General features: G+C 47.1%; 1 protein-coding gene across 5 annotated transcripts in view; it reads right to left on the bottom strand.

Moving 5' to 3' along the window:
* Positions 1-1,198: 1,198 nt before the first annotated feature.
* Positions 1,199-16,086, bottom strand: part of dgkz (diacylglycerol kinase, zeta) — a 100,583-nt gene continuing 85,695 nt past the window's right edge. For 4 of the 5 annotated variants that reach the window (XM_004913382.3, XM_004913383.4, XM_002934096.5 and 1 more), the window contains 10 exons: positions 12,578-12,622; positions 10,915-10,984; positions 10,112-10,152; positions 9,284-9,540; positions 8,614-8,645; positions 8,452-8,495; positions 7,465-7,585; positions 6,813-6,849; positions 4,887-4,986; positions 1,199-2,942 (listed from right to left, as the gene is read on the bottom strand). In XM_004913382.3, the coding sequence (XP_004913439.2) occupies positions 2,826-2,942; positions 4,887-4,986; positions 6,813-6,849; positions 7,465-7,585; positions 8,452-8,495; positions 8,614-8,645; positions 9,284-9,540; positions 10,112-10,152; positions 10,915-10,984; positions 12,578-12,622 (864 nt within the window). In that variant the 3' untranslated portion in view covers positions 1,199-2,825. The remainder of the gene's footprint in view (positions 2,943-4,886; positions 4,987-6,812; positions 6,850-7,464; positions 7,586-8,451; positions 8,496-8,613; positions 8,646-9,283; positions 9,541-10,111; positions 10,153-10,914; positions 10,985-12,577; positions 12,623-16,086) is intronic. The other variant, XM_004913381.4, reaches the window with a different exon arrangement.

The following is a 16,086-nucleotide window of genomic DNA, read 5'->3' on the forward strand; positions in this document are numbered from 1 at the left end:
GCGGAATGGTGATGGCGGAATGGTGATGGCGGAATGGTGATGGCGGAATGGTGATGGCGGAATGGTGATGGCGGAATGGTGATGGCGGAATGGTGATGGCGGAATGGTGATGGCGGAAAGGTGGGGCTCTGCTAGTAATGGGCAGGCTGACCCAATATCATCAGGTTTACCTGCAAGTTGGGCAGGAACATGGATGAGCTCAGAAGGAGGTGGGTCAAACTTCAAACATGGTCCCACCCCTACAGTCGCTAATTGCACCCACGTATGAGTAACCAGAGAGCAGTAAAGTCAGGCCTGGGTCACACAGTAGGAAGGGACTTTGGGCCGGTTTGGGTGCGGGTTGGAACGTAGCAGTTTAGGGTTGGGTTCTGAAAAACATTTCTGAAAACTGGGGAAAGGTAATGGCCCTGCACTGCCCCCGATAATGAGCTTCTGTTGTACAAATTGGTAGAGCAGCAGTGTGACCCTACTGCACATGATGGTACTGTACTCTCACTGTACAACAGGGGGAGGGGCCTTTGCTATGTGCCTCTATATCTAACCTGCCTCATTCATTGGCACCTACATCCGGAAAGCAGCCATGTTGGTGCCGGGGCCCATGACGTGACTATTGCTTTACTGCACCCACCAACGCCCCGGGCTTCCTGCCTCTCTGGTCCCTTTGGAAGAACAGGGAATGTGGGACAGAATTTGTCCAAATACATGGGCTGTGGGCTCGGAATCCCCTTGATTGTCAAGCCGTAAAGTGAGCTTGCTTGGTGGGAATGACAAGTGGCCCATTAAAGGGGCGGTTCACCATTAAGTTAACTTTTATTACGTTATAGAATGGCCAGTTCTGAACAACTTTTCAATTGGTCTTTGTTATAGTTTTATAATTATTTGCCTTCTGACCCCGGCAGCCAAAAACCTATTGCTCGGTGACGCTACAGTTTTACTGTTATTGTTACTTTTTGTAACTTTCTTTTCTATTCAGCCCCTCCACTTCCTGGTTGCTACAGTAACTTGGACCCTAGCAACCAAATACCTGCTGTAACTACTGCTGGAGCTGCTGAGCTAAAAATGAACTAAAAAACTAGCAATAATAAAAAATGAAGACCAATTGCAAATAATCTCAGAATATTACTCTGTACATCATACTAAGGGTTAACTTAAAGGTGACCGACCCCTTTAACATCTGACCATGAAATGAGCGGAGATAGGAGGTTAAAAGTGTAATTCTTTGACATCGTTAATCAATATTATAACAAAATGACAAAAAAAAACTATGATAAAATATGCAATAAGTTAAAATAAAACAACTGAAATAAAAAGAACAGCATGAAACAAATAACTCATCTCAGTGATAATATAGTTTGTAGGTTACAATACTCATGGGTGCAGGGGGCGGGGCAACAATGCCACAAACAGCTGCACCAAGATGGCGGCTAGGGCCGTAGTCGACATGGCCGGTGATTACAGCAAGATGGCTGAAAACAACAGCGACAAAAGAAAAAAAAAAAAAAATGTCCAACAGTGACTGGTCCAAGATGGCTGAATGACTGATGTAGTTCCTGGTCCAAAGGTAAAGGTCAAGTATAAGACGGATTGGCGCCCGCTATGTGCAACAACAACAGCCACAGAGAGAATGTAGGGCTTTCGGGAGGGGCAGTATCGGAGCAAAACTGCAACGTTGCACCTGGGCAGTAACCCATAGCAACCAATCAGTGATTAGCTTTCAATGTCAGAACAATAAAATCAAACATCTGATTGGGTGCAATTTTGCCCAGTGTTTATAAATGACCCCCGCAATCTGTAGGCAGGAACCTGTGCTCTGGATGGGGGGGGGGGCTAAAATAAAACTACAAACACTCCAATCGCTCCTATGTCTAGTTAGCACACCTGGTAGTAGGGTAAGGACAAAGGGACCAAACCAGCCATATACACAGGACAAGTGGGACACGGGGGGGTCGCTCCAACGCACAGAATGTATGGGGGTAGGGCCCCGCGCAGAAGAGCAGCACCGTATGGGCAGAATCCTGGGAGCAGGGGAAAGAGGGGTGTCTAATCCTGAGCCTAAATGGGAGGGGGGGGGTGGTATGTGCAAGGAATTGTGCAAAAACAACCACAAATAAAAAGTAGGTCTAACAGCGATCCTAGAAAAATAATAATACAGCCTATAGTGAGGTATGCACAGTGAGCAGGTCTATACGGGGGCCTCTCTCTAAAGCAGTGACCCACAGCCCCCCCATAATCCCAGGCAGCCGCCCAACGTCACTGCTCTAAAGAACGGAAATACTCTGCTTACAATCGCTTTAAAGGGGAAGCTATACCTTACAACCCCCCAAACATTTCTGCATTTGTACATGAGTGCTTGCTGCTGCTCCATCACTGCGAACAGCGCCCCCAGTGGTGATAAAGAGGTAGCCTTTCTGATCTGTTGTCCCAGCTATGGCAGCACTCCCTTGTGTGTATAAAAGCAAATATGCAGAGTAAGAATGCCCCCCCCCCCCCCCTTCCTTTATGGTCTGATCCATAAGAGAGACACAGAGCCAATCGTGTGCCCCTATAGAGCTGGCTGCGGTGTAATGATACTCAGTTTGGGGGGGCAGTCTGATGCGCTGCAGGGAGTAGGGGTGTCCCAATGTCAGTGAAAGGGAACATTCTCCCAAGACTTGAAAGGGGGTGACTGGGAGATGTAGAGTAAGGCCTTCTGCTGGGAGAGGGTGTGGACAAAAGTGCAGTTCTCCCATCAAAGGGAATAGGAAGTTTAGGATTTCCGTAGAGAGGTTCAAGTCTGGGGGGGGGGGGGGGGGGTACGGTTTCTCCTCGTCTCCCACCCAGCGGCATCAGACTGCGGTCTCCTGGTCCTCCCTTTGGATCATTTGGTAGTGCTGCCTGTTCTCTAGGTACGCTGCCAGCTCCAGGTCCTTCGCCTTCTCTGCTTTGTTTTTCGGGGTGTCCCCCTGAAAAGGAAAAGTAGAAACAGATTAGGATAAAATGGTGGAGTTTCACAGTGAGGAGCTCGATGGCAGCAACACATCTCCCCCCATAGGAGGTAGGAATTATAGAGCAGGATTCCCTTGGCAATCATTGGCTGACAGGAAGGATGCAATGCTTCTATAGGCTGTGCTTGGGCTTCAGATCAAGGGCATATATTGCCAATAAATATGTAATACTAGCACTGGCCCTAGTTGGTGATTTGCTGATTGGGCCGGCCAAATAACACCTTGGTGGCAACCATAGCTGGGTTTTGGCGGGGCCACTGGGTTTTTACCTGGTGTCCCCCCCAGCATAAAATACAAATAGGTAGTTATTTTAAATTCAACAGTGAAAATAGATTATTATAAGCTTAAGCGCTAGGTGTTTCAGTGCACAGTTGGAATCAGGCCCCTGTCCCAAAGAGCTCACAATCTATTCAAATGTCCTATGCACTGAGCCAGCGCAGAGTGAAGGCCAATGCAGGCCAATGGGAGAGGACCATATCAAGATATCTGGTTGGTTTTCAGCTAACTATCTGTTAGTGATTGGCCATACACAGGCAGAAATAGAGGGAGAATGGGCTTGCAGAATAGGCAAGTGGTGAGGGTTGGGATTAGAGATTAGTCAGTAGTCTGTAGGATGAAGGTATCGGTCCTTGGCAGGGTCGGACTGGGCCAGTGGGACACCAGGAAAAAACCCAGTGGGCCCTGCTGACCCAGACCCGATCCCCACCCCACCACTGACCACCCTCCCCGGATTGCACCTAGGTAAGTATGAGGTATGCATGCAGGGGGGGTCCCATTAGGCCCTGCACACCGCAGTCTGACCCAGGTCCTTGGGGAAGGTGAGCCAGGGGGTGCAATGGGGCGGTGATGAAGTCAGATGTAAGTATTAGGAAGGGTTAAGCTTATACTGTATATGTGTCACAAACAATGTAACTAAGCTGGCCTTATACCTACTGATTTTGGCTACCAACTTGGCCACTTGAGCAATTTGGAATCTTACTGGCCCTTCTGAGTGGAAGTTCTCTGTCACTGCCATATTGTTTTTCCATATTTTGCTATGGGAGGAAGTGGCAGGTTATTGTTTGATTGCTGGTTTTTCCCACTCTAATGGCCAGAATACCCCAGGGTGTCTCAGGCACAGGAGGGTTAAACTGGCCCTTAGATAATACCAGCAGCAGAGAGGGGAAGGGGAGAAGCTGTAGGATATGATATGGTGCTGGGAATGAAGTGGGCAGGAATTCCCAGTACCAGGCTCTTGGTACCAGTTGGTATGGTATGCGCCCAGGGGAGAGGGCAGACCTGGGAGGGGCGAGACCCTTTTCGCCTGCAGCTGTCTGGAATTCTTCAGCTTCTGTATTATCCCTGCTCCCAACACTTTTTGTTCTCTCCAACCCCCTCCTATGTCTGCCCCCCCCCTGCCATTCCTACCAATGGCCTCTGTACCAGCAGCTGTCATTGCTCAGGTGAAGGGGTTGTAGAAAGACAGACGTCTGGTGGGGGAAGAACAGGGGGTGCACTAAAGCTGGCGGGGGGGGGTTATTGAGAAAGATGGTTGTTATTGAGCCAGATGTTTTGCTGTGGGATATGTGCCCCCCCCCAGATGGATAGTGTTTATAAGCCGGACCAGACAGATCTATATCTTTCTCTGGAAAGAGTTTTGGGGTGGGGGGGCAACAATGTGAGCTAGAAATGAGTTCTTCAGGTCGGTGTGGGGCTGGTGCTGCAGGAAATGCGCCTGTAATTAAAACAACCTGGAGCGGAGTGTGACATGTTGGGGGGGTAGAAAAAGGACTGATGTGGCCGTAGCTCTCACCCCCGCCCATTCTACAGGCTATTTCTATCCTCTCCTGGTGTCTCAGCGCAACGAGGCCTAATTAGCCTGAGCTTTCAGCCCGTCTCCCTGACACCTCTGCTCCCATTTACCTGCAGGTCTGTTTTCATCAGGGACGCGCCGGCCTCCACTATGTAATGGCAGATTGTGCGCTGGCGGAAGGACGCAGCGAGGTGCAGGCAGGTTTCCCCTCTGCAATCAAGGGAAAAAAGCAATAAGTTAGGTGCTTTGCCTCTGCTGCAAACAGGAGAGAATAAAGAGGGAAATAAATAAGCCTCAACCCAGTTAGTATGGATCTGTCTCTGGCATAAACACCTCTGGCACATCCTTCCAATGTTCCTGCTGAATTGTGCTTAGTACAGGGGAATCCCTATGCTGCCATAGTTTTATGGTATCTCTCTGTACAGGCTATGAGCAAACTTAGGGGGCTGTTCCTGCTGAATTGTGCTTAGTACAGGGGAATCCCTATGCTGCCATAGTTTTATGGTATCTCTCTGTACAGGCTATGAGCAAACTTAGGGGGCTGTTCCTGCTGAATTGTGCTTAGTACAGGGGAATCCCTATGTGCCATAGTTTTATGGTATCTCTCTGTACAGGCTATGAGCAAACTTAGGGGGCTGTTCCTGCTGAATTGTGCTTAGTACAGGGGAATCCCTATGCTGCCATAGTTTTATAGTATCTCTCTGTACAGGCTATGAGCAAACTTAGGGGGCTGTTCCTGCTGAATTGTGCTTAGTACAGGGGAATCCCTATGCTGCCATAGTTTTATGGTATCTCTCTGTACAGGCTATGAGCAAACTTAGGGGGCTGTTCCTGCTGAATTGTGCTTAGTACAGGGGAATCCCTATGCTGCCATAGTTTTATGGTATCTCTCTGTACAGGCTATGAGCAAACTTAGGGGGCTGTTCCTGCTGAATTGTGCTTAGTACAGGGGAATCCCTATGTGCCATAGTTTTATGGTATCTCTCTGTACAGGCTATGAGCAAACTTAGGGGGCTGTTCCTGCTGAATTGTGCTTAGTACAGGGGAATCCCTATGCTGCCATAGTTTTATCTTATCTCTCTCTACAGGCTATGGGCAAACTTAGGGGCTGTTCCTGCTGAATTGTGCTTAGTACAGGGGAATCCCTATGTGCCATAGTTTTATGGTATCTCTCTGTACAGACAACGAGCAAACTTAGGGGGATGTTCCTGCTGAATTGTGCTTAGTACAGGGGAATCCCTATGCTGCCATAGTTTTATGGTATCTCTCTGTACAGGCTATGAGCAAACTTAGGGGGCTGTTCCTGCTGAATTGTGCTTAGTACAGGGGAATCCCTATGCTGCCATAGTTTTATGGTATCTCTCTGTACAGGCTATGAGAAAACTTAGGGGGCTGTTCCTGCTGAATTGTGCTTAGTACAGGGGAATCCCTATGCTGCCATAGTTTTATGGTATCTCTCTGTACAGGCTATGAGCAAACTTAGGGGGCTGTTCCTGCTGAATTGTGCTTAGTACAGGGGAATCCCTATGCTGCCATAGTTTTATGGTATCTCTCTGTACAGGCTATGAGAAAACTTAGGGGGCTGTTCCTGCTGAATTGTGCTTAGTACAGGGGAATCCCTATGTGCCATAGTTTTATGGTATCTCTCTGTACAGGCTATGAGAAAACTTAGGGGGCTGTTCCTGCTGAATTGTGCTTAGTACAGGGGAATCCCTATGCTGCCATAGTTTTATGGTATCTCTCTGTACAGGCTATGAGAAAACTTAGGGGGCTGTTCCTGCTGAATTGTGCTTAGTACAGGGGAATCCCTATGTGCCATAGTTTTATGGTATCTCTCTGTACAGGCTATGAGCTATTTATGCAGAATACGCAGGAACACCAATGTAGGCTCAGTATTATGTTATGGGATCAGTTGTGCACAACAAACCCTGGTCATCAGTCAGATGGATAAGCAAACTTATAGTGATCTCACTGATGCCTTTAGTACATTTAGAAAGCAAATTTTAAGAGAATAAAGGTCTCTCGTTTAAACTCACCTCTTTAGTTCTGCTACATCCAGGATTTCAGCGGGAGCTGGGGAGAGAAGGAGAAAAAAGTATTTAGGAAAAAACATAGGTGGTGCCCAATGAACAGACAGACCAAGGGAATGAGTTACGGAATATCGGGGTCCTTGGAAACCCTGGATAAGGGGGGTGCAGGAAAAAAAAGGAACAACTTTGGCCCTCCGTTTGTGGTTGCACTAAATCTCTTAGAATCCCTAACAGTCTTTTATGCCTTTTTACGCCCATTTATCTATTTGTTTTTCCACTCACATAGCCCCCATGATACTGAGGGTCCCAATGCCCTCCCTGCTCTACACTAACACCAGCCCTGGCTGGATCATTACAGAGAAGTGGTAGTTTACACAGGGTGGCAGAGGGAAAGAACAAAAGAAAAGGTTTCTCCCGGAGAACAAGAAGGTGGTCAATATTCTATGTTTGCCATTAGTCATTAGGATCAAGGCACACGTGGCACATTCCCTGCTGATGTGCTTTGAGAAGGCTCCTTGGCACAGCTTGGCACAGCTAAATATACAGTACATGGAGATCAAACAAATTTTGACTTAAAGAGGAGCCACTGCTATTACCCAGGAGAATTTTAGGCATGAGTATTGGCTGTTGGGATGGAAAAGGCAAAGGTGCGACTTACCATGCTCAATGATATACTTGACAATCTCCTTGCTCCCAGAGGTGACGGCATGATGCAGGAGAGTGCAGCCCTGGGCGTCTCTCAGGGTCAGGGTGCCCCCGGCTCGGTGCGCCTCCCTAAACTGGCACAACAACAAAAGAGCAGGTTGAATAGGCGGATGTGGAATATGAGCTACCAACAATAGTCAATAGTCAGTATCCTGCCCAACCGAGAAAACCCTAAAAACTACACAACAGGGTGGAGGTGTATAACAGGGCCTAGTCGTGTAATAGCTTCACCAAATTGTCAATCCTGTGGCACACTTGTAATTCCTGACAATTACTTGCTATTCCTGACTGCACTCTTTCCAAGACAGCCCTGTTGCCCTGAAACTCATTCCAAGGCATGCCTTGTTCCCGTGACATTCTTTCCATCAGAGCCCTGTTGCCCTGACACTCTTTCCATCAGAGCCCTGTTGCCCTGACACTCTTTCCATCAGAGCCCTGTTGCCCTGACACTCTTTCCATCAGAGCCCTGTTGCCCTGACACTCTTTCCATCAGAGCCTTGTTGCCCTGACACTCTTTCCATCAGAGCCTTGTTGCCCTGACACTCTTTCCATCAGAGCCCTGTTGCCCTGACACTCTTTCTATCAGAGCCTTGTTGCCCTGACACTCTTTCCATCAGAGCCCTGTTGCCCTGACACTCTTTCCATCAGAGCCTTGTTGCCCTGACACTCTTTCCATCAGAGCCTTGTTGCCCTGACACTCTTTCCATCAGAGCCCTGTTGCCCTGACACTTTTTCCATCAGAGCCCTGTTGACACTCTTTCCAAGACAGCCCTGTTGCCCTGACACTTTTTCCATCAGAGCCTTGTTGCCCTGACACGCTCTCAGGGACAGCCCTGTTACTCCTTTGCAAGATGGCCCTGTTGCTCTGCTTTGAACAACATGTCCAATGCACAAACACCCCTCAACAGAACTTTCTCCTCTTGTGGTGTCACACACTTACCCTCTCCAAGTCGCCATTTTTTGAAGCTTCCAACAATATTTCATCTAGGGAAGAGAACACAACCAGCGTTAGAAGACATTCACACTCCCGTTTGATTCCCTTTAGCCCCTCCACAGAGACCCCCAATAAGCCCCAATAAAATGAGGCTCCAGGACAACTTACTAGACTGAGACTCTGAGAATCCTTCCTCCATCCTAGAAAAAAAATAGAAGTGTTTAAGTGTCAGATTTTCAAACATGCCATGGCCTTGACTGTGTATCATGCTATTAGGACCAGTAGCCCTGCGCCATCACTGAACATAGAAACTAAACAATCCAAAGATCGTGGGTCCTACATAACACCAAAGTGATCATTATAGTTTCCTTTTGAAAATGCTAACATCTGCCTGTCCTATAAAACTTGTGGCTAATACCAATCCTGCACAGGGGGTATTAGCACCAAGTGAATACTGGCATAGGCTGAATATGGTACGCCCATCTCCCAGAGCCAAGCTGTGCAGGTAGGTACGGATTCCACTTGCGCCAACATTCACTTAACCCTCTGTTCATACAGCACCCTCTCAATGCCCTTGAGTTGCTAGCACTTTATAAATATATACTGGGAATACTATATTGTATGTATCATTCATAACTGGGATATAATAGATTCATGCAGATAGGATAGTATGAGGATAAAGCTTACTGTGTGCACACAACTTTCCTTCTCTGCATGATTACATTGGAATGGGGGCTTCAGTGCTTCAGTGTACATAGTTTAGCCTAGCAACCAGGCAGTGGTTTGAACAAGAGACAGGAATATCCATCATGCAAGTTCCTGGGCCGGGGTAGCTTACCTATTGTGGCTGCAGACTGGTTTGGTGAGAAAGGTGTCACTCGCTGATCTGCTCCTCTGAGATCCATCTGGTGATCCAGTGAGTGGGGGGGAAATCGGAGGTGGGGGGAACTGGAAAAGTCTGTTGTTGGGACTGGCAGCTTTGTCGCTGGTGTCCAGCAGGGCAGGGGAGGTGCCAACAGACTGGGTTATGATCAGCTCGGGATCCAGCACATAGAGTTCGTCCTGACAGATCTCCAGCACAAAGTTCAGATGTTCCTGGAAACACAAAGAGAGAAGTGAGGTGCTTTGGGGTAATGCTGGAACCATTTTCCACAGTGCTATGAAATACAATTGGCTACATTTATCTGCAATCTCCTGGTACAGACTCCTTCAGGCCTGACAGAGACCATTAGAAAGCTATAGAGGCAATCTGATGAAATTTATTGCAGCTAGAATGACAAGTGGGCTGCCTGGAACCTTTGCAGCAATGCTGTTAAGCAAGGATTGTAGCGGAGAGTTTCCTCTGCTGTTAGCTTTCATTACACGCGCCACCTACTGGCAGAACATGAATCAGCAATGGATTGGGTTAAATATATATGAATGTATATGGGCAACTCCAAATATTTTAAACTACTGGCAGAACGTTCTATTTAAGCAAACTGTCGATCACTCCTGGGTAGAATGTTCTAGTCTTGCCCTATGCTGGAAATGAGGGCTCCAAGTCCTTCTAACTATTTGGGAAGAAAAATCAACACAAAGGACTCATGCCCTAGGGAGGAAGAACCTCCACAACTACAGCTCCATGAGTCGGGAGAGGCCATACTGATTCATAAAAAGCACAACTCACCTGTGCACGGTCGATTCGGTAGAACCGGTCAGCAGTGGTGGCTAAAGAAGACAATCAGACAGATAGGTGAGCAAGGAGAAGACTAATAGAAAAGCTTTGGGTAGGGGGTTGGTATACACAAACAGAAAACATGCTTGGAAAATAAAAATAGATGTTCGTCTTACTGGGAGTGTTTTGTCTTTAATGATTCTGTTATATCACCTGACACTCTCAAATAATTATAGGTTACTTGGCACTGCCTGAAACAGATATGGGTCTAGAACCCTTAAGCAAACAGTCAGTACTGTAGATGTCTGAAATCAAATACCTTACTGGTTGCTATGGGTTACTAGAACTGTTTGTGTATTGTTGATTGTGTATGTTAAAAAATGCAATCTGATAAACAGGGCTGGATTTGTTAATATGGCGCTCAAGGCCATCCCCTTTCCAGTCTGGGCCTGGAGGTTACTCTTTTGTTGTACAGATGGGCAGTTGGACTGTGGAACAGTGGACCCCCATGCTAAATGGAAACCCCATGAATCCTTAGAATCCAAAAACCAGCACTGAGCACCGTTTCCTGGACGGCTCTGCTGCTGTTTGGAACACACCAAGAATGCACTTGCCCTGCAGGAATGCGCAGTTGCAATAGGTGATTTATGCCTTTGTTTTGTGGCAGTGACTACACACAAAGTGATATGGGAGGGAGCGCTGCACCCCCCCAGCTCCCCACACCAGTAAAGCTGCTATACCGGAAGGCCAGTTTGTTTCAGCCACCAACAAGATGGCTCCTACAGTGATTTGAATGTTATACACCATATACTCACAGTCAAGGAAACACCATTTGGGGGATAGCTTCTGTGACGAGACAGTTTGGGGTCTAGCTGTTCCATCCTCCTGTAGGAAGACAAAAAAAAAAAAGATTTTATTAGAAATCTGGCAGATATTTATTAGTTTAGGGTTGCACAAAAAGCGTGAAAAAAAGCATGGCAGGGAGAACACATAGGGGTATTGTCAGCAAGTCATGGACTTCTACATGAGAGATGCCTGTGCCGGTCTAATCAGAGTGCTACATGGACCCATGATTTTCCCTAAGACAGAGATTACCTTTCACTGACCCAAAGAGGGTTTTGCTACATTCTTATCCGCTCACTGCATTACCCAGAAGTGATGGCACAATAGCCCGGAAATTAAGGTAAGGCGACTGAAAGGATTGGCCCACCCAACTGGCCATGCAAGGTGCCTGTGGACCTCCAGAATGGTCTTGTATTTAGGGATCTTTGGGACAATTTCTTTTTACCATGCAGGTATCTCTTTTAAAATAAATTATGGATTATACCTTACTAGTCTGTGTTGCCCTTGCTCCTTTTGTCTTGCTGAAACTACAACTCTCTCCATCCACAAAAAGTCAACAGGAGGAGGCTGCCGGGTGTGATATCCCAGATACAGAGAGTTCCAGACACCATTTTGCCTTACTATACACACTATTCTATCTTTAAAGATCATTCCCAGATTACAGATATGTATCTAGGGTACAGAAGGGGTGTTTTTCCTTTGCATTTAACTGTGGCTCTGTGGCGGGCCACAAAATATGGGGCCTGGGCCAGCTGAGTCAGCTCTGGTATATGGCCAAGCTAGTATCTCAACTATGAAGAAAAATTAGCACTGAGCAGTACTGCATTTGCTAAAGTGCCGAATAAGTGGATATCTCAACAATTTGGCCATCCATGAAATTGTTCCCCCAGGCACAAAATCAGGTCCCAATACAGGTCTATATAGACCTTTTAGGAGAGGGCTGAACCAGGGGATGTTGCTGGGGCCCCCACATCCCCTAGGGACACAGGCATGCAAGCATTATAGTTATTATAGTTCAATGCAATCAAGAGAGGGAGAACAGCAGGGAAACGCCGGCGGAGATCGGGTCTGGGTCGGTGGGACCCACTAGGTTTTTCCTGGTACCCTGACAGTCCAGTCTGACCCTGATGCCCGGTGGCATTTTCAGACTAAAGGTGGCCATACACAGGCCGATTCTAGCTGCTGCTATCAGTCCTTTAGACCAATTTGGCAGCTCATCTGTCCGTGTATGGGCACTAACGATGGGCCTGCCCAATCCCCCAGGGACAAACATCCAAATTAGCCCAATATTGCCCACTCGTAGTTGGGGATATCAGGAGGACAGGCCTGTCTGAGGGCCCCATAGACGGGCCAATAAGCTGCCGGCTTTTATTGGCCTGTGTAAGGGCACCTTTATTTTACTTGGGTGTATATAATTTTAAAACTAGTGATAATGCTACAACTAGATCCTACAGCTAAACCCGCCACTGTAACAGAAGCATTCACTGTATCAAGACAAGGCCGGCTGGGACCTCCCGATGCAGCAATAACAAACACTGTATGTACACAGATAAGCACACAGATACACACACACAGGGCACGGAGAAGAGCACGTGGCACAGACACAGATTGGCAGCACAGCCGGGCTGCACAGACCTTTAGATCGAGGCGCTGTAAGATTGTAGGGTAGGCAGGGAAGTCCTGGAGAGAAAAATCCACATTATCTTAACCCCAAAACATCTGCACAATAAGTGATATATATGGGGCTACTGCTGCGCTGTAACATTGGCATTTACTGTATTCTCTTTAGACTTGTTTTTCAGACTTAGAAAAGCCCTAATGGTCCAACATCAGCTTAGGGTCTCCTGTTAGTTCATAACAGTCACCCTGCTATAGTTCCAGGGGTACCCAGGGCACAAATAAGCACTCACCCCAAATCTCCCCCTAACTGGCCTTCAGGCTGGGCCCCCTTAGCCCATAACAAGGTTACAGATATATAGAAACATTGGGGTAACAGTCACCCTGCTATAGTTCCAGGGGTACCCAGGGCACAAATAAGCACTCACCCCAAATCCCCCCCTAACTGGCCTTCAGGCCGGGCCCCCTTAGCTCATAACAAGGTTACAGATATATAGAAACATTGGGGTAACAGTCACCCTGCTATAGTTCCAGGGGTACCCAGGGCACAAATAAGCACTCACCCCAAATCCCCCCCTAACTGGCCTTCAGGCTGGGCCCCCTTAGCCCATAACAAGGTAACAGATATATAGAAACATTGGGGTAACAGTCACCCTGCTATAGTTCCAGGGGTACCCAGGGCACAAATAAGCACTCACCCCAAATCCCCCCCTAACTGGCCTTCAGGCTGGGCCCCCTTAGCCCATAACAAGGTTACAGATATATAGAAACATTGGGGTAACAGTCACCCCGCTATAGTTCCAGGGGTACCCAGGGCACAAATAAGCACTCACCCCAAATCCCCCCCTAACTGGCCTTCAGGCTGGGCCCCCTTAGCCCATAACAAGGTTACAGATATATAGAAACATTGGGGTAACAGTCACCCCGCTATAGTTCCAGGTATAGGTAATGGTGAACCACCCATTTATGAACCTAATTTCAGACTAAGAACAATCTGCCACAGACAAAGTAAGATTCCAGCAATGGAACCACTGATTTTATGTAATCAGAATCCAGAAAATAGAACCGACTAGACTCCAGTGTGACTATGTGCCCAACCTGCTAGTAGCCAGCTGGGTGAATCACATAATAGTAAATACATGCCAGAGGGTGCAGAGGAAGGAGAATATCCATGGAAATAGGGCTGTGTGCATTACAGGGCTACTGGAACTTGTCCGGTTACCATAAACGCCAGAATCCGACGGGACGTAGACAGAATAAATCTTGAGCTGAGACAATAGAAAATGTATTCTGGAGCCTGCGGCAGCCCCACGGCCTTCTTTGCTCTATGGCAAAGGCATGGAGGTGATGGAGAAGAGTGCACGGAGAGATCATTATGTTCCCAGGATCATACTGTGTCTTATAATAGCCTCACAATAGAAGGCCAGGAGCAAGGGGACTGCTACAGAAAGGGATATGAAAAGCACAAAGAAAAACTTGTTTCCAGAAGCAAAGCGCCTTCTCCCCAGCAACCGCAAATAGAATTTCAAATATCCTATGTTCTGTTCATTTGATCCCCCCCCGGCCTATCTCTGTCTATGAGGGGCCCCTGTATAACTCAGCACTCCTGATTACTAACAGAAAGGATGTACAACTACCTTATGATCAGAAAATAGGCTTTACTATACACAATATAGGAACATCCAACTTGTTAACCCTTGGGCGGCTGTTGTACTACAACTCACAGCGTAGGAGGGCTTCATGTTGGACATATCTTAAAGGGGTGGTTTACTATTAAGTTAACGTTCCGTATGTTATAGAATGTCCTATTCCTAGTAACTTTGCAAATGGTTTCCATTATTTATTTTTTGTTATAGTTTTTTAATTATTTGTCTTTCTCTTCTGCCTCTTTTCAGCTTTCAAATGGGGGTCACTGACCCCGGCAGCGAAAGAACTATCCCTCTATGAGGTTGCAATTTCATTGTTATTGTTACTTTTTACTAATTATCGTGAATGCAGGCCCTCTCCTATTCATATTCCTGTCTCTCGTTCAACCCACTGTCTGGTTATTAGAGTAAAAAAGACCCTAGAAACCAGATAGTTGCTCAAATACCAAACTAAAGAGCTCCTAAACAAGCTAAATAACTGAAAGACCAAATGACAATATCAGGGTGATCTCCTCACATGCCTGGAAATAATTCTGCGGAGAATAATCGCCTTGCTGAGAAAGTGACGATTTACACAAAGGTAAAACTTGGCGCTGCTGGCGTCTCCGGCAAAGCGAAAGGGAAGGTGTCCCAGCAGCCGGTTCCCCGCTGAGCGCTTGGGGTCCGGCGCCAAGCTAAATAAACCTAAATCCATTTGGGATGACCTCAGTGCTCTGTATGGGGCTGCTGGGAGGGGAAAGAGAGCGGCGGGATAAAGCGGCTAGGGCTTGGGATTCTGCCACAGAAAACAGCTCAGACTGGAATAATCCACAATACGAAGTGTTTCCATGATGTCACTGTCCCTACAGTGCTCCCCAGTGACACATATGTTCGGATCATATGCAGTAGGGGAGCAAATGTCGAAGCCAAGTTACTTTTTAAAGGTACCCCCAGAAAGTAATGGCTGCACCCATGCAATATTTCCCTGCAAGCACGGGGCCCTTGTTTGCAAAATTATGAGCAAAACACCCATCTTGTCACGTTTTGTCCATACATGAGAATAAAGCAACTATTGTGCCACCATCAGCAGCAAGCACTGCGCATCTCTACGTGCAGATATAATGCACGGCCTCCAGGTGGGGCTGTTGCCAAGAACATTTATCCATGGCCACATGATGGAAAGCAAGAATTGCATCTAAAGCTGGCCATACACGTAAAGATCTGCTCGTTTGGAGAGGTTGTCAAATGGGCGGATTTTTCCCCAATATCAGATTGATCCGATTGTGAATAATGAGATCACATTTATGGGATGCAGGCCGTCGGGGAGAGGCCCACATAAATGCGCCAATGTGCTCCTTGCCCCGACAGGATTTATAAACCTGCCCAAACGATATCTGGATGATTTTCGTCGGCCCAACTGTCGGCAACTTTTATTGTCCCATGTATGGCCAGCTTAAGATTTCTTTCTTTAGGGGAAGTTTGGATTTCCTTCTGAAGATTCCCTTTACTCCAATCCCAGAGGTAGCACGTTCCTATAAATAATAAGCACCCCTGTCCCCTCCAGACCAATTAGGCAGCTTACTGACCAATGTATTCGTCATTCCAGATGGTCTGTCTAATCAATTTTCTAGACAGATATCTATCAAGCAGGTCTGAAAATTCCATTGGGCAAGGACTACATCAGTGTATTGATATGGTCACCATCTGATGGATCTGCCCGTATTCTGAGAGAGCTGCTCATTTGGCTAGGTTGCCATACGTGCAGATTTTCTTACCCTATTTGACCATCAATGTGCTGTGCCTACCCAGCAAATAGGTGGCCAAATAGGACAAAAGAAATCTGCACATTAGGCAACCTAGCTTTTACATTATGGCCAGCTTTAGATAAGCCTATGCTCAACC

The sequence above is a fragment of the Xenopus tropicalis genome, chromosome 4, assembly GCF_000004195.4.
Source record: "Xenopus tropicalis strain Nigerian chromosome 4, UCB_Xtro_10.0, whole genome shotgun sequence".
NCBI lineage: Eukaryota > Metazoa > Chordata > Amphibia > Anura > Pipidae > Xenopus > Xenopus tropicalis.